Raw genomic sequence first — 23,557 nt, 5'->3', positions numbered from 1 at the left:
TTATTGCTCTAAGCTTTCTGTTGATCTCTAACATAATTTCATCATTCTTAAGATCAAACAGGTTTATTTTTACTAGTGTGTCATTTTCTGATAACTTTTCTCTTAAAATTCCTCTCTTTACTTCATAGTCTTCTTTCAATTTGTGTGTGTATGTGTGTGTATTTCTTATAGCAAAGCCACATCGGGCTATCTGCTCAGCCCACCGAGGGGAATCGAACCCCTGATTTTAGCGTTGTAAATCAGGAGAATACCGCTGTACTAGCGGGGGGGTCGTGCCAGTAACCGAACCAAACTGTGTGGACTTTAACGAAAAGGAACGATTATTTTAAGCTCTCGATACAACTGTGTAACAAACATTTGTATAGCATTTGACTTCCTTCAGTATATCATTTCAGGACAAGTAGACTGTGTTCTGTTTGTTTATTGTTGGAATTTATCGCCAACAACTCAGAGGCATCTAAAGTAAAGACTTTGATCCTTAAAAAAAAAAAAAAAAACTGACACTAGGCCTGCTTTAACATGAAGCGCTCTCTAGTTAACAACTAATTAAACATTTGAACACATAGCTTACTAGAGTATATTTTATTTTGGTGCTAAGGAAGAGGAGAGTAGATAATTTCTTGAATAAATAAGACTATAATTGCTATAGATAATATGTTAATGATAACTCTGTAATTTTTACCATTTGAAAATGAGTATTAAATTACCTCGTTACGTGTAAGATTTTAACACAGTGGTTTGGTTTGGTTTTAATTTCGCGCAAAATTACTCGAGGGCTATCTGCGCTAGCCATCCCTAATTTAGCCATATAAGACTATAGGGAAGGCAGCTAGTCATTACCACCCACTGCCAATTCTTGGACTACTCTGATACCAACTTATAGTGGGATAGACCGCAAATCATAACGTTCCCACGCGACCCTCAGATTAAGGGTCGAGTACCTTAACCACCTGGCCATGCTGGGCCCTTAACAAAGTGATCAGGTACCATAGGTATAATAAGAGTTACACTGAAATCTGAAAATAATTGTATACAAAATTACTACTTCTGAAGATATACAGATATTAGTGTATAAGATAGTTAGTGACTATAATTATATGCTTTAATAAATATTTCAGCACTTGGTATTAACTCATATCCTGGTGAAACTTGAACTCAAAAATCGGTAGTCTGCATGATGTGGTCCCCTGCTGGGACAGCGGTAAGTTTATGAATTTACAACTCTAAAATCAGATAGCATGTGTGTGTGTTTTTCTTATAGCAAAGCCATATCGAGCTATCTGCTGAGCCCACCAAGGGGAATCGAACCCCTGATTTTAGCGTTGTAAATCCGTAGACATACTGTTGTACTAGCGGGGGGGTAAATCTGATAACCTGATGTGGGTTTGCTGTAAGAAACACACACCAACGCTGCATGATGTGATAAAAAAATTAACGAATCTTTCTTTTACCATAAATTGCATGTATATGCTACTAGATGGCTTCGTGTTTTCTGTCGTGTTAACATGGCGATTTTGATGAGGAAACTTCGAGGTTGGAGTTGTTAATAATCACATGATTTTAATATTGAATATTCATTTTTTCAAGGGCTTTGAATACATTGTATTAGGATCGGTTAACAGGTGGAAATAGGTTTAATGCTTTAATATCGACGTATAAATTGTGATGTCGCTGGTGAATGCTGGACCATAATTTATTATATGTTTAATTTTAACCTAGCTGCTCATTCCAAGCTGTATATCATAGTTAATAATATTAATAATAATATGTAGTGAATCTTTACCTGATTGTGTCTTAGATTTGCTGTAATTTATTGTGGGACAGACTTGTATGAAAATACTCTAAAGTAATTCGGGGATAACTGTGTGCTACAGTCCTCTCGTTGAGTGTAAGGTGTACTGTGATATTAACGTGAAGCACCAGTAATACCAATAACGTTAGTTTTAAACCACGACAATGATGATAGTTTCATTCGTTTCAAATACCTAATCAGTCAAGCAGTGTGATTATTTTAAGTTTATTGCAAAAATCATACACGCTGACATATGGCAAAGTCGTTTAGTTCATTTATCATCACAGATCATATTATCAAGTAAGTTACTCCATACATTAAAATATTTTAGCTAAAGTGATATGATCCAGTAAAGGTGTTGTGAACTAATATGTTAGATAGTAATCATATGGGTGGTATGATCCAGGATATTAGATAGTAGTCTACAGGTGGTATGATCCAATTTATTAGATAGTCATACAGGTGATGTGATTCAGGATATTAGATAGTAGTCATACAGATAGTATGATCCAAGATCTTAGATTGTCATACAGGTTATATGGTCCAGGATATTAAATAGTAGTCATACAGGTTATATGGTCCAGGATATTAAATAGTAGTCATACAGGTTATATGGTCCAGGATATTAAATAGTAGTCATACAGGTTATATGGTCCAGGATATTAGATAGTAGTCATACAGGTGATGTGATCCAGGGTATTAAATAGTAGTCATACAGGTGATGTGATCCAGGGTATAAGGTAGTAGTCATACAGGTGGTATGATCTAGGATATTAGTTGGTAGTCATACAGATGGTATGATCCAGGATATTAAATAGTAGCCATACAGGTGGTATTATCTAAAATATTAAATAGTAGTCATACATATGGTGTGATCTAGGATATTAGATAGTAGTTATACAGATGATGTGATCCAGGATATAAGGTAGTAGTCATACAGGTTGTATGATCCAGTATATTAAATAGTCATAGAGATGGTATAATCTAGGATATTAGATGGTAGTCATACAGGTGGTATGAACCAGGATATTAAATAGTAATCATACAGGTGACGTGATCCAGGATATAAAATAGTAGTCATTCAAGTGGTGTGATCCAGGATAGTAAATAGTGTTGTAGAATTCATATAAATAATATGGAATTTTAAAGAGATGTGATAAAAGTTAAAGTATTCAAACATTTTAAATACAAGTCATACAACTGATATGACTTTAGATAGAAATTATTCTAGTTATTTAGAAGTAAAAAGAAATTGTTTCAAACTTTTTTAAACTACTAAACTTGTGTTTCTTTCTAGTAGCCTGTTGATGTTCATAAGGATACTAATCCTGCACAAATGTCCTTAAATATGTATCATTAGAATCTTGTACTAGCTTAATGTAACTTCCTGGCACAGAAGTCCAAAATTCCTGCACAGAGAACCAAAATAAAGTGAGAAGAAAATTGAGGGTTAGACAATCATAGTGGAATCTGTATTTTTGCTTTTCATCAATATCAGTACATTTCTCTTACAAAAAGAAAGTAATTTCTAAATTTTCTAATTTTCAAGAACAACTTCCCATGCTTCTCAGATTTTAAAGCAGTTTGAAAAACATTTATCTGGTCACAAAATCCATACTTTTGCATTTAAAAAAAACAACAACAAAGAACTTCAAGTTTTCTGATAGTATTATTTTATTGTTAATGGTAGGACAAATAGCTTATTAAGTTGTACCTACAGAAATATTGAATACAAGTCTAAAGAGGTTATAATGTTGTTTTGTGTCACTGATTAGGCCTTGTTTAGAACAGTGTATCAGTTCTGGACTCCTTAATTTAGTAATGGAATTGAATTTTTTTAAAAGGGTTCTGAACTACTAGGGTGATATTTAGGACCTAAAGTTGTTGAATGAGGATAGGCTAACCCATTCACTGCAGATGTCACATATACAGGTTGGACTTTTAATTCTGTTCACAGTAACTATGAAGTATATGAGATTTGATTGACATCGTGAAGGGTACTAACAAGAAAGATCAAAATATGATTGACTTGTGGTTTTGTGCCTCAACAGTAACTATTGTAGGAATTTTAAAAATGAGGTCCCATATATGGCACAGCAACAGTGTACAATGAAAACTATCCACCTAGTACACATGACAGCTGTAACGAATGGGTTGAGATCACTGAAATTGTTTTGTCTTGAAGGGTCAGTAACAGTTTGAAGTGTTTAGTGCTGTTAAAGAATCAGTAGTAATAATGCATCATACTTTTCTTTATTTAATCATAAGAACCAAGAGTTGTAAGACCAGACAAGAGAAATATAATTTTTGTTAGGGTAGGAACCATTTTCAACTGAAACAGCTTTCTTTTTATTATACATATGTCCCTTCAGATATGGTGGATATACTTAATGTAACATACATAACAGAATGATTTATTTGTCCATCTTTGCTGTACAGGCCTCTGAACTGAAACTATGAAATAACTAAATTAGAATAAATAGATAATATAAAAATCTTAAAGCCAACCATTCATAGAGTTACCACACTTTTTCTTAAACTCATTTAAATTTACTACCTTCACAACAGAGATTTCAAGTGAAGACTTGGTTAATATGGGCTGGTTTTGAGTGTTTTATTGTAGTTTTAGTACAATAATAGTCTTTGGTTATCCATATATTATATAAAACAAATTTAAAATAATAGTAAAATTACCAAATTTTCAAATATTCTACTTTGATACAGTAATTTTAGAAAATATAAAATTGAATATGTTTGACTAGATGTATTTGTATAATTTTGAAATGCAGGTAGTTGATAAATGGTAGAATGCTTAACTTCACATATGTGTTTAAGGATTATATATAAATGCATGTGTTGTCTGTAATGCCACATACATTGATAAAACTACAAGTATATAAAAACATCAAGAACAATTTGTGAAAAAGCATTATTAGGTGTACCAGACTCGATACTTTGAACAGCTAGTGAAGACACTAACCATTATTAGGTGTACCAGACTCGATACTTTGAACACCTTGTGAAGACACTAACCATTATTAGGTGTACCAGACTCGATACTTTGAACACCTAGTGAAGACACTAACCATTATTAGGTGTACCAGACTCGATACTTTGAACACCTTGTGAAGACACTAACCATTATTAGGTGTGCCAGACTCGATACTTTGAACACCTTGTGAAGACACTAACCATTATTAGGTGTACCAGACTCGATACTTTGAACACCTAATGAAGACACTAATCATTATTAGGTGTACCAGACTCGATACTTTGAACAGCTAGTGAAGACACTAACCACTGTCTTGATTACAAATATCATCTCACCTGTATCATCAGATACTGGACATTTAAAGAACATGTATGTGATATAAATAAACTTTAACACCACAACTTCATAGTGTTCTAAATATCCAGGATAAGATTGTTACAGTTGTTTCATTATACTATATATTTTTTAAACAATTAAAGTTAAATAATACCATAACTTCACTACTGTTAAACTGTTCTGAATAAGGTAATTACAGTTGTTTCATTATCCTGTTCTTTTTTTTTAATAATGAACTTTAAGTAATACCATAACTTCTATTGTTAAACTGTTCTCAATAAGATTGTTATAGTTGTCACATTATTCTGTTTTTTCTTAAGTAATTAACTCTAATACCATAACTTCACTACTGTTAAACTGCTCTCAATAAGATTGTTACAGTTGTCACATTATTCTGTACTTTTTTATTTAATAATGAACTTTAAGTAATACCATAACTTTACTATATTTTGTATATTTTATATATATCACTATAATATTTTATTATTATATAATATTATATTATATATTTTTAAATGTTATCTAGATCAGTATAATATTTGATATATTGTATAATATTATACTATACTATAGATCGGTATAGCTTCCTGAAGATATTTGCATTCTGAAACATTAAAAAAATAACTGGTTGTTACTATACTTCAAGTGTTAACTATTGATTTACAGTTTATCACTAAACTTCAATTCTTGATAGATATGTTTGCAACTAGTTGAGTTTTAGACCAGCTTAGCATTTATCGATATGAGAGTAGAATTAGAATTGATTGATTGAGACCAGATAAGAGGAACAAAGTTTGGTACTTTTGAAACAGAAGATCTAAAAATATCCAGTATAATTCCTGAAAGTTTGTTCTACACTGTAACATGAAAGTTTGCCGAGGTGATTAGAGATAAAAGGATTCTTTCTTGAAAAGTACAATTCCATAATCCTTCAAAGCAACATAAATTAATAGGTCTAAAAATTTGTATTGAAATATTATTATCTGCAGATGATTTTCTTCTATTTTTTGTGTTTCTTTATAAGTGTGTTCATTGATTTGGAATGACTTTTTTAACTTTTGTAACTTTGTTCTAAGGTGGGATGACTTTTTATGTTGTGTCTAATGTAACTTTGTTCTAAGGTAGGATGACTTTTTATGTTGTGTCTAACGTAACTTTGTTCTAAGGTGGGATGACTTTTTATGTTGTGTCTAATGTAACTTTGTTCTAAGATGAAATGACTTTTATGTTGTGTCTAATGTAACTTTGTTCTAAGGTGGGATGACTTTTTATGTTGTGTCTTATGTAACTTTGTTCTAAGGTGGGATGACTTTTTATGTTGTGTCTACATGTAACTTTGTTCTAAGATGAAATGACTTTTTATGTTGTGTCTACATGTAACTTTGTTCTAAGGTAGGATGACTTTTTATGTTGTGTCTACATGTAACTTTGTTCTAAGGTAGGATGACTTTTTATGTTGTGTCTACATGTAACTTTGTTCTAAGGCAGGATGACTTTTTATGTTGTGTCTACATGTAACTTTGTTCTAAGGCAGGATGACTTTTTATGTTGTGTCTACATGTAACTTTGTTCTAAGGCAGGATGACTTTTTATGTTGTGTCTACATGTAACTTTGTTCTAAGGCAGGATGACTTTTATGTTGTGTCTACATGTAACTTTGTTCTAAGGCAGGATGACTTTTATGTTGTGTCTACATGTAACTTTGTTCTAAGGCAGGATGACTTTTTATGTTGTGTCTACATGTAACTTTGTTCTAAGGCAGGATGACTTTTATGTTGTGTCTACATGTAACTTTGTTCTAAGGTAGGATGACTTTTATGTTGTGTCTACATGTAACTTTGTTCTAAGGCAGGATGACTTTTATGTTGTGTCTACATGTAACTTTGTTCTAAGGTAGGATGACTTTTTATGTTGTGTCTACATGTAACTTTGTTCTAAAGTGGGATGACTTTTTATTTTGTGTCTAATGTAACTTTGTTCTAAAGTGGGATGACTTTTTATGTTGTGTCTACATGTAACTTTGTTTTAAGGTAGGATGACTTTTTATGTTGTGTCTACATGTAACTTTGTCCTAAAGTGGGATGACTTTTTATGTTGTGTCTAATGTAACTTTGTTCTTAGGTGGGATGACTTTTTATGTTTACTTACTGCTTTTCTTCTTTTTAAAGGTCAAAACATAGTCTTCTTAATTAGAAGATGGTGTTCAACAGAACAGTCATACCCCAAAATAACAACTCACTATTCAATAGTTCCAAGAGAAACAGATGAAAGATGGAAAGGTGAGGCTTTACACACTTTTAGTAAAACATATTGTAATTTAATAACAAGTGTGTGTTCAGTGTATTCTAGATACTTTTAGCAGAAAATATTGTACTTTAATAAGAAATTTGTGTTTAGTGTATTCTAGATTCTGTTAGTTTTGTTATCACTTGTATATTATATATAAAGATGGAACACTTTGGATGTCACACCTCAGTTTTGTTACCTGTTTGTTTGGTGTAGAGATGGAACAGTTTAGATACCCTAACTCAATTTTGTTACCACCTGTATGTTAGATATGTAGTTGGAACAGTTTGGATAACATAACTGAGTTTTGTTATCACCTGTATGTTAGATATGTAGGTGGAACACTTTGGATACCATAATTGAATTTTGTTAGCACCTGTATGATAGGTATATAGAAGGAACAGTTTGGATACCATAATTGTATTTTGGAGTGAATATTAAACTCCTTATGAAAACTGGGGAAATAGAATATAATTTGAATATCAGGTTAAAATAACACCACAGCCTCCTTTCCTTAGTCCATGAACACATAAATATGGTGTTTCCAAGTAGAACTTCACAGTACTACAAAATGAACTTGACACTACAACAAAAGATAAAACAGAGAAGCATTATCAATAAAACCAACAATGATGAAATTAATAATTACTCAAGCACATCTCAATATGTGTTTAATGATTAGTTTCACATAAATTCCTGAACTTATGCTAATATCTTGTATAAAATATTCTATAGTTTTTGATATTCATTCTTTCTATATTGTTTTTGTTCTGTTTAGCCATACATAAATAATATATAATATTCACATGAATTGGTAGTTACATGAAAGAATAACTCCAACAGACTTTAAATAATTTTTAAATTTTTACTTAAGTACTAAAATTTTTTTTTGTAAAACGTGTAAATTGTAATCAAATAATCCAGGTTTGTTATCATTTATATGGTAGGTATAAAGATGGAACGGTTTGCAGATGAGACTGATGTAATAATTGTTGGAGGAGGTCCAGCTGGAATATCTGCAGCTATTAGGTTCAAACAACTTGCTAATGAACACGGTAAAGATTTTCGAGTGTGTCTTGTTGAAAAGGCAGCTGAAATAGGTAAGAATCATCAGGAGAAGGGTTAAATGTTTTCCTGGACATCATATAATGCATCTTGCAACTCTGTTAAGGAGTATGAATACTGTGTTGTTATTGATCAATTGAAAATATTGTTTAAAGTTTTTAACAGTAGATTTTAAATATTAAATTGATTTAACATCTAGTCTGGTCAGAATTAATCATATATGTACCTAGCACTGACCAGAGATAATTAATTAAATATAATATTGAAACCATACTACTTACAATGACCAAACTATATTCCTTATAGTTATTGAACTATATTACATTTAATGATCAAACTATACTACTTCTATTTATCAAACTATCTTACTTATAATTATGGAACTATATTACTTGTAATGATCAAAGTATGCTATTTGTAAAGATCAAAACGTATTATTTACAGTGATTAAACTATATTTATTAAATGATCAAACTATAGTACGTACACTGGTTGAACTATATTACTTTAAAGCAAAATTGCCTGGTTTTTCTTGGGTTATCAGCTTGATATATTCTGGATGACTGTCAATCTGTATATTCTGAAACTAATTTAACCTAAAAAGAAAAAGAGTCAAAAGCATTTTAAACATTTTACCAGAAATATAAAACACAGATATGAAGTGTGATTTTGTTTGATAGTTTGCCCCATTAAAATATGCTCACACAGTTGTGGATAAGTAATATAATGCCCAGGTGTACACCCTCAGGGTCCACTTAATATTTTGTAATACAAGAAACCACTTCCTATCTATGTGATTCTTTTGTAGCTTGCCTTAATACAAATATTCACATGCACATAGATAAATAACAATTCCCAGGTGCACACCCACAGCGTCCTCTTAGTAAGGGTGCAGAACTTCATATTTCTGGGTTCTTTCTTCTTGGAGTTATATTGATCAGAGACAGATCTACAAACATTGTCTTTTATTATCATATATAGAAATAACAGACAGACAGAAAGACACGTGTCTGTGCAGGTGTGACCAACATAGCCCCAAACTGGATATTATTGCAAGTTAGCAAAAGAATTAATATCGTAAAGAAATGTGACCACAATTGCTCCAAGAAGAAAGAACCTAGAAACCTGAAATTTTGCACCCGTACTAAGCAGGCCCCGAGGGTATGCACCTGAGTATTATCCATGTGAGTCGCACACATGCACATTTTTTGAATTCGACAAAATAGTAGAAAACCATGTAAAAGAGATGTGTTTCCTTATGTAACAACTTCTAATACATAGAAAAGCCAGTGCATTTTTGTAATAGTGTGTTTTAACAATGGCTTTTATATCATGTTGCTTAGCAACAAAAGTATGTGAATTATGCTTTTATGTTAAAATGGGTTCAGAATACACACACTATAAACCTAATAGTCTGAACAAAACTGGATACATTTACTAGTTACTTGTATTGATTGAACTTCATTACTTGTAATGATCAAAATAAAATATTACTTATAATGAACACACTACATTACTTATGATCAAACTATATTTATTATTAATGATAAAAATGTGTTACTTATAATGTTAAATTATATTATTTACAAATATCTTAAAATTTTCTTATATTATGTAGGTGGTCACATTTTGTCTGGAGCTTGTCTTGAACCTCATGCTCTGGATGAACTGATTCCAGACTGGAAGGAGAAAGGGGTAAACTGATTTAGCTACTAAAACTTTAAAAGTTTAAGTACAAATAATTCCCTTTCAAGATCATGCTTGAAGCAGAAAGAAGACAGGCCTTAACAAATATTTTAAGATCTAGAAACCAGCCCATAAACTTACAAGCCAGGTCTAATATAGAAAAGCTATGGAATATATTTGGAGTTATTTGTATGAAACATAGAGTTTTACACAATAAAAAGGGTTCACTAATAAACTTTATTACATATTAAACTTAAGTATGTAATACTCAATCCATCTATTTCTTAAAACACCTTTTGTGGCCATGCACGTGTGTAGAGGTTTTCTAACTGAAATACAAACAATCTACAACTTTACAAGCATCTTCCAGTGATGGTCCATTCACACTAATAATCATCAAGTCTTTCAAACTACTTCAACTGATGATCTCACTTTGCTTTAAAGAGATTCATCAAGGTAAATCCTCCTTCTCAACAAACACTGATGTAGAATACGAGCTCCCAAAGAAATCACTTTTTGTTAGATAGAACTATTCAAAGGTTCACTGAAATTCATTCCATTCCCAATAAATTTTAATTCATGCCACACATGCAAGAAAATTCTCTGTTGACCAGATAACAGTGTGAGAAACTGTAGAATACCTGTCAATACTGGTAGCACTGTTCATTAGTTTATACTCACCATCTTCAACCAAGTTGTTACTAGTAGCACTGTTCATTAGTTTATACTCACCATCTTCAACCAAGTTGTTACTAGTAGCATTGTTCATTAGTTTATACTCACCATCTTCAACCAAGTTGTTACTGGTAGCATTGTTTATTAGTTTATACTCACCATCTTCAACCAAGTTGTTACTGGTAGCATTGTTCATTAGTTTATACTCACCATCTTCAACCGAGTTGTTACTGGTAGCATTGTTTATTAGTTTATACTCACCATCTTTGACCAAGTTGTTACTGGTAGCACTGTTCATTAGTTTATACTCACCATCTTCAACCAAGTTGTTACTGGTAGCACTGTTCATTAGTTTATACTCACCATCTTCAACCAAGTTGTTACTGGTAGCATTGTTTATTAGTTTATACTCACCATCTTTGACCAAGTTGTTACTAGTAGCATTGTTCATTAGTTTATACTCACCATCTTCAACCAAGTTGTTACTGGTAGCACTGTTCATTAGTTTATACTCACCATCTTCAACCAAGTTGTTACTAGTAGCATTGTTCATTAGTTTATACTCACCATCTTCAACCAAGTTGTTACTAGTAGCATTGTTCATTAGTTTATACTCACCATCTTCAACCAAGTTGTTACTAGTAGCATTGTTCATTAGTTTATACTCACCATCTTCAACCAAGTTGTTACTGGTAGCATTGTTCATTAGTTTATACTCACCATCTTCAACCAAGTTGTTACTGGTAGCATTGTTCATTAGTTTATACTCACCATCTTCAACCAAGTTGTTACTGGTAGCATTGTTCATTAGTTTATACTCACCATCTTTGACCAAGTTGTTACTGGTAGCACTGTTCATTAGTTTATACTCACCATCTTCAACCAAGTTGTTACTGGTAGCACTGTTCATTAGTTTATACTCACCATCTTCAACCAAGTTGTTACTGGTAGCACTGTTCATTAGTTTATACTCACCATCTTCAACCGAGTTGTTACTGGTAGCATTGTTCATTAGTTTATACTCACCATCTTCAACCAAGTTGTTACTGGTAGCATTGTTCATTAGTTTATACTCACCATCTTCAACCAAGTTGTTACTGGTAGCATTGTTCATTAGTTTATACTCACCATCTTCAACCAAGTTGTTACTGGTAGCACTGTTCATTAGTTTATACTCACCATCATCAACCAAGTTGTTACTAGTAGCATTGTTCATTAGTTTATACTCACCATCTTCAACCAAGTTGTTACTAGTAGCATTGTTCATTAGTTTATACTCACCATCTTCAACCAAGTTGTTACTGGTAGCATTGTTCATTAGTTTATACTCACCATCTTCAACCAAGTTGTTACTGGTAGCACTGTTCATTAGTTTATACTCACCATCTTCAACCAAGTTGTTACTAGTAGCATTGTTCATTAGTTTATACTCACCATCTTCAACCAAGTTGTTACTAGTAGCATTGTTCATTAGTTTATACTCACCATCTTCAACCAAGTTGTTACTAGTAGCATTGTTCATTAGTTTATACTCACCATCTTCAACCAAGTTGTTACTGGTAGCATTGTTCATTAGTTTATACTCACCATCTTCAACCAAGTTGTTACTGGTAGCATTGTTCATTAGTTTATACTCACCATCTTTGACCAAGTTGTTACTGGTAGCACTGTTCATTAGTTTATACTCACCATCTTCAACCAAGTTGTTACTGGTAGCACTGTTCATTAGTTTATACTCACCATCTTCAACCAAGTTGTTACTGGTAGCACTGTTCATTAGTTTATACTCACCATCTTCAACCAAGTTGTTACTGGTAGCATTGTTCATTAGTTTATACTCACCATCTTCAACCAAGTTGTTACTGGTAGCATTGTTCATTAGTTTATACTCACCATCTTCAACCAAGTTGTTACTGGTAGCATTGTTCATTAGTTTATACTCACCATCTTCAACCAAGTTGTTACTGGTAGCACTGTTCATTAGTTTATACTCACCATCATCAACCAAGTTGTTACTAGTAGCATTGTTCATTAGTTTATACTCACCATCTTCAACCAAGTTGTTACTAGTAGCATTGTTCATTAGTTTATACTCACCATCTTCAACCAAGTTGTTACTGGTAGCATTGTTCATTAGTTTATACTCACCATCTTCAACCAAGTTGTTACTGGTAGCACTGTTCATTAGTTTATACTCACCATCTTCAACCGAGTTGTTACTGGTAGCATTGTTTATTAGTTTATACTCACCATCTTTGACCAAGTTGTTACTGGTAGCACTGTTCATTAGTTTATACTCACCATCTTCAACCAAGTTGTTACTGGTAGCATTGTTCATTAGTTTATACTCACCATCTTCAACCAAGTTGTTACTGGTAGCACTGTTCATTAGTTTATACTCACCATCTTCAACGAAGTTGTTACTAGTAGCACTGTTCATTAGTTTATACTCACCATCTTTGACCAAGTTGTTACTGGTAGCACTGTTCATTAGTTTATACTCACCATCTTCAACCAAGTTGTTACTGGTAGCACTGTTCATTAGTTTATACTCACCATCTTCAACCAAGTTGTTACTAGTAGCACTGTTCATTAGTTTATACTCACCATCTTCAACCAAGTTGTTACTGGTAGCATTGTTCATTAGTTTATACTCACCATCTTCAACCAAGTTGTTACTGGTAGCATTGTTCATTAGCTTATACTCACCATCTTCAACCAAGTTGTTACTAGTAGCATTGTTCATTAGTTTATACTCACCATCTTCAACCAAGTTGTTACTGGTAGCACTGTTCATTAGTTTATACTCACCATCTTCAACGAAGTTGTTACTAGTAGCACTCTTCATTAGTTTATACTCACCATCTTCAACCAAGTTGTTACTGGTAGCATTGTTCATTAGTTTATACTCACCATCTTCAACCAAGTTGTTACTGGTAGCACTGTTCATTAGTTTATACTCACCATCTTCAACCAAGTTGTTACTAGTAGCATTGTTTATTAGTTTATACTCACCATCTTCAACCAAGTTGTTACTGGTAGCACTGTTCATTAGTTTATACTCACCATCTTCAACGAAGTTGTTACTAGTAGCACTGTTCATTAGTTTATACTCACCATCTTCAACCAAGTTGTTACTAGTAGCATTGTTCATTAGTTTATACTCACCATCTTTGACCAAGTTGTTACTAGTAGCACTGTTCATTAGTTTATACTCACCATCTTTGACCAAGTTGTTACTAGTAGCATTGTTTATTAGCTAATACTCACCATCTCTGACCAAGTTGTTACTGGTAGCACTGTTCATTAGTTTATACTCACCATCTTTGACCAAGTTGTTACTAGTAGCATTGTTTATTAGCTAATACTCACCATCTTTGACCAAGTTGTTACTAGTAGCATTGTTTATTAGCTAATACTCACCATCTTCAACCAAGTTGTTACTGGTAGCATTGTTCATTAGCTAATATTCACCATCTTCAACCAAGTTGTTACTGGCAGCATTGTTCATTAGCTGATGTTCACCATCTTCCACCAAGTTGTTACTAGTAGCATTGTTCATTAGCTAATGCTCACCATCTTCCACCAAGTTGCTACTGGCATCATTGTTCATTAGCTAATGTTCACCATCTTCGACCAAGTTGTTACTGGCAGCATTGTTCATTAGCTAATGCTCACCATCTTCCACCAAGTTGTTACTGCCATCATTGTTCATTAGCTAATGTTCACCATCTTCCACCAAGTTGTTACTGGCATTGTTGTTCATTAGCTAATACCATCTTACACCAAGTTGTTTTTTTTGTGCTTAATATCTTTGCAATTCTGTAAAAATGCCATCCAGAGAAGAGTTCTAATAACTGTTTTTTTTTTCTCACAATAAACTGATACAGTATCTTACACATATAATATATTAGTACATGAAAACATATAGTGGTATTGAAACAAAAAGAACAACTTCATAACTGCACTAAATAAACTAAATGCACAGATAGCTCTCGAGTAGCTTTGTGTGAAATTCAAAAAAAAAAATCTAAAAGAAAATGTACCATCTAAACACTAACCTTCTGGAACTACAGAAGCACTTTCTGTAGCAACATCCTCAAAGTGCAACACAACACATTTACAGTCCTTCACTACATCAGCTAAATAAACAATGGAGCTAGCCACCTACCTCATTGTATGAAGGTACTTAAACTGTAGGAGCTAGTCCTGTACACCTTCTGTCACTAGATATTGTATGGAGGTACTGAAACTGTAGGATCTGGTTCTTTAAACCTTTTGTCACTACATTCTGTATGAAGGTACTGAAACTATAGGATCTGGTCCAGCACACCTTCTGTCACTACTGTATGAAGGTACTGAAACTGTAGGAGCTAGTCCTGTACACCTTCTGTCACTAGATACTGTATGAAGGTACTGAAACTGTAGCATCTGGTCCAGCACACCTTCTGCCACTAGGTACTGTATGGAGGTACTGAAACTGTAGGAGCTAGTCCTGTACACCTTCTGTCACTAGGTACTGTATGAAGGTACTGAAACTGTAGGATCTATGCACAGATCACTTATGTTTAACCTGTTTGCAGTAGATATTCAAATTAATTAAATGACCAGTTTTCTGTGCTAATTGATTTTGTCCACTGGTCATGCTGGCTGTTTTGTTCTAAGAAGCTTATTTGAAAATAGTGCCAGTGTACAAGATTATGTTTATCCAATTAATTTTCAACAGCTTGTAATTCTTCTTCTGCAGTAACACACTCAAGAGGAATGACAGAGAATTTTACCTTGATGTATGGTACTGGTTCCTCAGTCTAATGCTTGATGCATTGAGCAGCAAACTCACACAAATCTGATTCTTCATTTCTGAAATTTAGTCATTCCTCAAAACATGTGACATAGGTTTCTGACATCTTTTCCTCTTTGTTGTATTCATGTCTTACTTCAGTCCGTAATTTATCTACCATGAAGCCCAAGTAGTACTAGTATCTTTGTAGTAACCCAAGTAGTACTAGTATCTTTGTAGTAATTCAAGTAGTAGTAGCACCTTTGATGTAATCCAAGTTGTACTAGCACCTTTGATGTAATCCAAGTTGTACTAGCACCTTTGATGTAATCCAAGTTGTACTAGTATCTCTGTAGTAACTCAGGTAGTACTAGTATCTTTGTAGTAACCCAAGTTGTACTAGTATCTTTGTAGTAACCCAAGTTGTACTAGTATCTTTGTAGTAACCCAGGTAGTACTAGTACCTTTTGTGGTAACCCAAGTAGTACTAATATCTTTGTAGTAATCCAAATTCTACTAGTACAAGTAATCCAAATGGTAGTAGCATCTATGTTGTAATCCAAGTTGTGTTAGTGTCATCATGAATATTATATTTGGAAATGCACGAGTTCAAGAAGTCAGTTTAACACAATAAATATTGGTATCTGGTGGCTGAGGGTAAAGAAACAAGAAAAAGAATTAACATTTTATTGTGTTTTAGAATAAAGTACTTGTTTCTACCATAATCAAGCATTATTAATGTTGTTTTAGCTCTGCTGTGTTTTATATGCTGAAGACTGATTTATAACTATATCACTAGATTAAATAAACAACTCGCATCCTTATAAGAACGTGTCTGTGAGTTGAAACATACCTAAATATATAACAAAGTGAGTGGTTTTGAAAATCAAACACTTAGTATATTCCAGGCTCCACTCAACACTCCAGTGAAGGAAGATATGTTTGGGCTTCTAACAAAGACACACAGAATACCTATTCCAATTTTTAAAGGTAAGATAGAATATTGACTTTGAATGTTTTCTGTAAAACACACTTTTGAACACACATCACCAATTTCAGTTTTAAAAAGCAACATATATATAACATAACTAACATCGTCTATAATATTTTGTGAGTATTATAGTGTATAACAATTGTATTGATTTTGAACTACTACCCATCAGGTCTTCCGATGTATAACCATGGTAACTACTTAGTCCGATTAGGTAACGTTGTTCGTTGGCTTGGTGAACAAGCTGAAGAGTTGGGTGTTGAAATATACCCAGGCTATGCTGCTAGTGAGGTATGTTGTAGACTACATTATAGTAATGTAATCTTGCAGGCACTGTTGTTTAAGATCATTGATATTGTAAAGTGGATATCTTATGTTCTCTTCAAACAATGAAATATATTACAATAACAACACTTTCCTCTGGTTCTTAAGTGAAATCAAGAATATGGAGATTATTTTGGATGAATAAATAAATATGCATTGTTACTAACTGGGACAGTCTTGTTAAAATCTTTCCGTATAATCAAATGTACATTGTTACTAACTAGAACAGTCTTGTAAAATCTTTTGTATAACTAAATGTACATTGTTACTAACTCGAACATTCTTAAAATATTTCTCTATAACTACCCCTCGATGTGGATTCTAGTACATGGTGAGAGGACCTCCCAGAGAAGGTTTTGTTATTTCAGTTTAGCTTATGTGGGATCTAAACAGCCACCTGCGTGTTTACTGTGTGTGGTGACCCGTGAAGGGGAGGAGAGATCGTGGTGGTTGAGGGGTCTAACTCCAACACACCACTTTGGCCTTGGATTCCTGTAGACAGGTGGCCTAAACAAGTGTAATGGGCATTATGTCTGATACTGGTGTTCAGGTATAGTGCTCATGAAACCCTGGCATCACTGCAGTGACCTTATATGGCACTGTAGTGCGTCCCATCATAAGGTTCCATGGTGGGTGGGCACCAAAGTAGTCTTTTTTTATTATGGATACCCCTAAAAAAATACACAAGCATGACAGCATAGAGAAAAATCTGACTACCGGCAAATGACTGCACATTGATGACTGTACGGTTAAACTCACAACTTGAATCTGTCCTGCAGTTTTTATTGATACATTCTTTAACTGAAAATCCCTTAGGGCAGATTTCTCCATCTTTTATTCAGAAGAGTTTAGAAGGGCTTGCTGGCTCACCTAAATCAGTAAAAAATTACAGTCTGGTAATATTTTAGTCGACATATCTTCATCACAATGTTCCAAACTCCTCTTGAAGTTGAAGGCCATTGGGGACATACCCATTGAGGTTACTCCTCATTCTACTTTGAATTCTTCCAGAGGAGTTAAAGTTGAGAGTGTCATTCCAGTGTCAGAGATCCTCACAGGTTTCACCAGCCAACGCGTTACAGCTGTGTGCCGAAGTTTTACTCGTAGAGATGGGATTATGGAGCTGACAAATGCTCTTTATATGCAAAACGGCTCATTTGGGTTGAGAAAATATTTTACATAGAAGAGCTTAACAACGTTTGACCTTCTTCGGTCATCGTCAGGTTCACAGGTAAAAAAAAAAAAAGCATGGTTGCAAGCAGAAGGTCTCCGTGTCATATTCTCCTCCAAAATAAAGAAAAATAGCCATACTAATCAAATGGAACTGTCAAGGTTTTCAATCAAATGTGAATGACATCAAGGATTTGATTGACTTTATCATCCCAAATGTCTTTCTTTACAGGAAACATTTTTGAAACCTACTAATACAGTCACAATTCGACCAATACTCCTTATATGTGCCCACCTGGTCCTTGTCATTGAATAAGCCCTTGGAGGCTGTAGCCATTTATATCTCCTTGGGTTGTACCATCACTCTTTGCTTTCTGTACCTTACCCTTGGAAAAAATTATCATTCCTCAAACCTTTATGCCCTCATTGAGCAACTGCCAACCTTCTTTTTAATTTTGGGGGATCATAATGGGGATAATCCCCTCTGGGGTGGTTCTAGTATTGATGTGAGGGGTTGTACTATAGAGCATATGCTCCTGAATTCCAACCTGTCTCTCTTCAATACTGGCTCTTGCACGTATTTTCATGCACCCAGTCAGTCATTCACTGCTATAGATCTTTCTATCTGCTCCCCTTTGCTTTTCACTTACTTTTCTTGGGAGGTTGACAACAATCCACAGAATGATCATTTTCCTATCATATTAAGAGAGATTGGCCATGGTCAGAGCCACCTCACCCATGTGCCTCAGTGGAAATTGGACCAGGCCAACTGGCTGTCTTTCACTGCTCTCTTGGAACTTAATCCTGTCATCTATAGATGATTGTGTAACAGCAGTAACTAACTGTATTGTCCAAGCAGCTGCTCAGTGCATCCCCAAAACCTCAACATTTTTCCCACAGCATCCCCACCCTAGGTAGGATACTGCTTGTTCTATAACACAAAAACTCAGAAATATGCTTGGGATAAAGTTCGTAACTATCCCACACTTTGAAACCGCATTGAATTTCAGCAAGCCCATGCACAGGCTCGGCGAATTAGATGTCAAAGCCAGAAGGAATTTTGGATTGATAATACCTTGAGCATTTCTTCAACCACCAGTTCAAAAGTCACATGGGACAAGATCCAGAAGGTGAGTGGACAGTATACTTATGCCCCCCTCTCTATCTTAATATTCAATGTCCATGAAGTTGCTGATGCTCAGAGCATTGCCAGTACTTTTGATAAATGTTTTTATCATGTATCTAGCCCTTCAAACCTATTCCCTTCCTTCTTAGCTATTAAAACACGAGTTGAACATCTGCCTCTTTTCTTTTTGACTGATCATCCCTATAACTACAATTGCCCTCTTACACTGGTGAACTCACACTTGCACTTCATTGGTCTGGCAATACATCAGTTGGACCTGATGATATACATTATGAGATGCTATGCCACCTTTCTACTGTCTCTCTTACTATTCTCCTGGCTGTCTTTAACTGTATATGGCAAGAGAATGTCTTTCCTGGTGCTAGGTGCCAAACTATTGTATTCCCTATTCATAAACCTTGGATTGATCCAAAGATTCCTTTGAATTACCGTCCCATTGCTTTGATGAATTGTCTCAATAAGACCTTAGAGAGGATGATTAATGCTTGTCTAGTTTGGTTCCTTGAATCAAACAACCTTCTCTCACTTGCTCAGTGTGGGTTCCAAAGACAACGCTCCATTATAGACCATTTAATGTGCTTTGAAACATCAGTTAGAGAAGCATTTTTGAATTGAAAACATCTTATTTCTATTTTTTTGATTTAGAGAAAGCTTATGATACAAAATGAAGATATGGCATCTTGTGAGACCTTCACTCATATGGATTGCATAGCAGTTTGCCACTTTTTATTAAGCATTTTTAATGAACTGCTAATTCCAGCTCCATGTGGGCTCAACACTTTCCTGTTTTTTCCCACAGGAACTTGGAGCCCCTCGGGCTGTGTTCTGAGTCTCACACTTTTCATTATAAAGATAAATGCCATCATTGAACAGCTGCCCCCTTCAGTTGCAAATGGTCTTTTTGTTGATGACTTTCATATCTCATACCAGTCATCAAACATGAAGTTTATTGGGTGGCAGCTACAAACTGCAATCAATCATATACTTATGTGGACCACAGCAAATGGTTTTCAACTTTCTCTCTCCAAAACTGTTTTTGTACATTTCTGCCTCCAATGGGGAATTCATCCAGATCCAGAACTTTGTATTGATGATGCTGTACTTCCTGTCATCCCTGAGGCAAAGTTATTAGGTCTTATATTTGACTGTAAATTAAACTTCATTTCCCATATCAAGCAACTTTGTGTCAAATGTGTAAGAGCACTGAACATCTTCTGTGTTCTCTTTTCCACCTCTTGATTGAGCAGATCAATACTCCATGTTTAAAATTTATCATGTCTTTATTCGATCCATACTTGACCATGTGTCTATGGTTTATGGTTCTGCCAGAACCTCAGCAATGAAAATGCTGGATCCTATCCACCATCTGGGGCTGCGGCTAGGCTATGCATTGGTTACAGATTTTTAACCCACCACTTCCTTTTATCTGGTACTGATGCACCAATGTGTGGTCTGTGTGGCACTCAGGTCACAATCGTACATATTTTGTTATCATGCCTTTGTTACAACCAAGAACGACGACCATTTTGAACATATTTTTAAGGTAGGTTTGTCCTTGACATTAGCCAATATCGTAGGTGATACTGGCCACCTCACTCATGTTTTTACATTTTTAAGAGCCATTGGCCTTTTCAACTTAAGGTTTTTATTGGACTATACACTATTTTAGCATGATTTCTTTCACACATTTTAATTTTATTTTGACCTGAACCCAGGACAAGAAAGGCCAACTTCAGGTTACTGACAGCAAGTTTGAACTTAATGCTTCAGTCGTCCTGGCAAGTCTTAATTTTACGTAATTTATGTATTTTTACCTTAATTTCCTTATACCATTATAGTGTACTACATCTTAATTGGCACAGATAACCTAGTAACTTTGTGCCAATAAACATGAAATACCTACCTACCTAGAACAGTTTTGTTAAAATCTGTCTGTATAACTAAATGTACATTGTTACTAACTAGAACAGTCTTGTTAAAATCTGTCTGTATAACTAAATGTACATTGTTACTAACTAGAACAGTCTTGTTAAAATCTGTCTGTATAACTAAATGTACATTGTTACTAACTAGAACAGTCTTGTTAAAATCTTTCTGTATAACTAAATGTACATTGTTACTAACTAGAACAGTCTTGTTAAAATCTTTCTGTATAACTAAATGTACATTGTTACTAACTAGAACAGTCTTGTTAAAATCTTTCTGTATAACTAAATGAACATTGTCACTAACTAGAACAGTCTTGTTAAAATCTGTCTGTATAACTAAATGTACATTGTTACTAACTAGAACAGTCTTGTTAAAATCTTTCTGTATAACTAAATGAACATTGTCACTAACTAGAACAGTCTTGTTAAATTCTGTCTGTATAACTAAATGTACATTGTTACTAACTAGAACAGTCTTGTTAAATTCTGTCTGTATAACTAAATGTACATTGTTACTAACTAGAACAGTCTTGTTAAAATCATTCTGTATAACTAAATGTACATTGTTACTAACTAGAACAGTCTTGTTAAAATCTGTCTGTATAACTAAATGTACATTGTTACTAACTAGAACAGTCTTGTTAAAATCTGTCTGTATAACTAAATGTACATTGTTACTAACTAGAACAGTCTTGTTAAAATCTGTCTGTATAACTAAATGTACATTGTTACTAACTAACTAGAACAGTCTTGTTAAAATCTATCTGTATAACTAAATGTACATTGTTACTAACTAGAACAGTCTTGTTAAAATCTGTCTGTATAACTAAATGTACATTGTTACTAACTAGAACAGTCTTGTTAAAATCTGTCTGTATAACTAAATGTACATTGTTACTAACTAGAACAGTCTTGTTAAAATCTGTCTGTATAACTAAATGTACATTGTTACCAACTGGAACAGTCTTGTTAAAATCTGTCTGTATAACTAAATGTACATTGTTACCAACTGGAACAGTCTTGTTAAAATCTGTCTGTATAACTAAATGTACATTGTTACCAACTGGAACAGTCTTGTTAAAATCTGTCTGTATAACTAAATGTACATTGTTACCAACAAGAACAGTCTTGTTAAAATCATTATGTATAACTAAATGTACATTGTTACTAACTAAAATCAAATTGATAAACTTTACATCGACATCATCCAAAACATTTGTTATTAAAACAAATGATGTAAGTCGTGTATGAAGCTAGATACATCTCTCATATTGCAGCTGTCCTAATGAACCTGGAGTTCTGTGTTTAATGTTGTACATATATTATTATTATACATTCTACTTTACTTTCATGTAGAAGTTATTATAATTACATTGCTTAAACTCTTATTTTATTTCTTAGATATTATTTCATGAAAATGGAAGTGTCAAAGGAATTGCTACCAATGATGTTGGAATTGCAAAAGATGGCTCACCAAAGGTAGAGTACATTATAATGTGTTTAAGAATTTATTATGGAACATGTTGTAATGGCAAACTGCTGTAGAGTACAGACTGGCAACATTACAGTCAGTTTATAGATTTATTATAGAACATACTATAACAACAAGCTGCTCTAAAGTACAGACTTGTAACATGGAGTCAGTTTGAAGATTTTTAATAGAACACCTTGTAACAACAAACTGCTGTAGAGTACATACTGGGAACATTACAGTCAGTTTATAGATTTATTATAGAACTTACTGTAACAACAAAGTGCTGTAGAGTACATACTGGGAACATTACAGTCAGTTTATAGATTTATTATAGAACATACTGTAACAACAAGCTGCTCTAAAGTACAGACTTGTAACATAGAGTCAGTTTGAAGATTTTTAATAGAACACCTTGTAACAAGAAACTGCTGTAGATTACATACTGGGAACATTACAGTCAGTTTAAAGATTTATTATAGAATGTACTGTAACAACAAGCTGCTCTAAAGTACAGACTTGTAACATAGAGAGTCAGTTTGAAGATTTTTTAATAGAACACCTTGTAACAACAAACGGCTGTAGAGAAACATACTGGGAACATTACAGTCAGTTTAAAGATTTTATTATAGGCATTACTGTAACAACAACAAGCTGCTGTAGAGTACATACTGGGAACATTACAGTCAGTTTAAAGATTTATTATAGAACGTACTGTAACAACAAGCTGCTGTAGAGTACATACTGGGAACATTACAGTCAGTTTAAAGATTTATTGAAGAACATAGCGTAACAACAAGCTGCTGTAGAGTACAGACTGGCAACATAACAGTCAGTTTATAGATTTATTATAGAACGTACTGTAACAACAAACTGCTGTAGAGTACATACTGGCAACATTACAGTAAGTTTAT

At 33.8% G+C, this 23,557-nt stretch overlaps 1 protein-coding gene across 1 annotated transcript in view; it reads left to right on the top strand.

The window, feature by feature from the left end:
* Positions 1-1,425: 1,425 nt before the first annotated feature.
* The window catches only part of LOC143245653 (uncharacterized), a 108,841-nt gene continuing 86,709 nt past the window's right edge, over positions 1,426-23,557 (top strand). Inside the window, exons 1-7 of the mRNA XM_076492001.1 lie at positions 1,426-1,533; positions 7,289-7,399; positions 8,354-8,506; positions 10,090-10,166; positions 16,521-16,602; positions 16,776-16,894; positions 22,574-22,713. Of these exons, the coding sequence (XP_076348116.1) occupies positions 1,506-1,533; positions 7,289-7,399; positions 8,354-8,506; positions 10,090-10,166; positions 16,521-16,602; positions 16,776-16,894; positions 22,574-22,713 (710 nt within the window). The 5' untranslated portion in view covers positions 1,426-1,505. The remainder of the gene's footprint in view (positions 1,534-7,288; positions 7,400-8,353; positions 8,507-10,089; positions 10,167-16,520; positions 16,603-16,775; positions 16,895-22,573; positions 22,714-23,557) is intronic.

The sequence above is a fragment of the Tachypleus tridentatus genome, chromosome 2 (genome assembly GCF_004210375.1).
Source record: "Tachypleus tridentatus isolate NWPU-2018 chromosome 2, ASM421037v1, whole genome shotgun sequence".
NCBI classification, from domain to species: Eukaryota; Metazoa; Arthropoda; class Merostomata; order Xiphosura; family Limulidae; genus Tachypleus; species Tachypleus tridentatus.
Note: the sequence above shows the minus strand (reverse complement) of the source record. Positions and strands in the feature narration are given on the sequence as shown.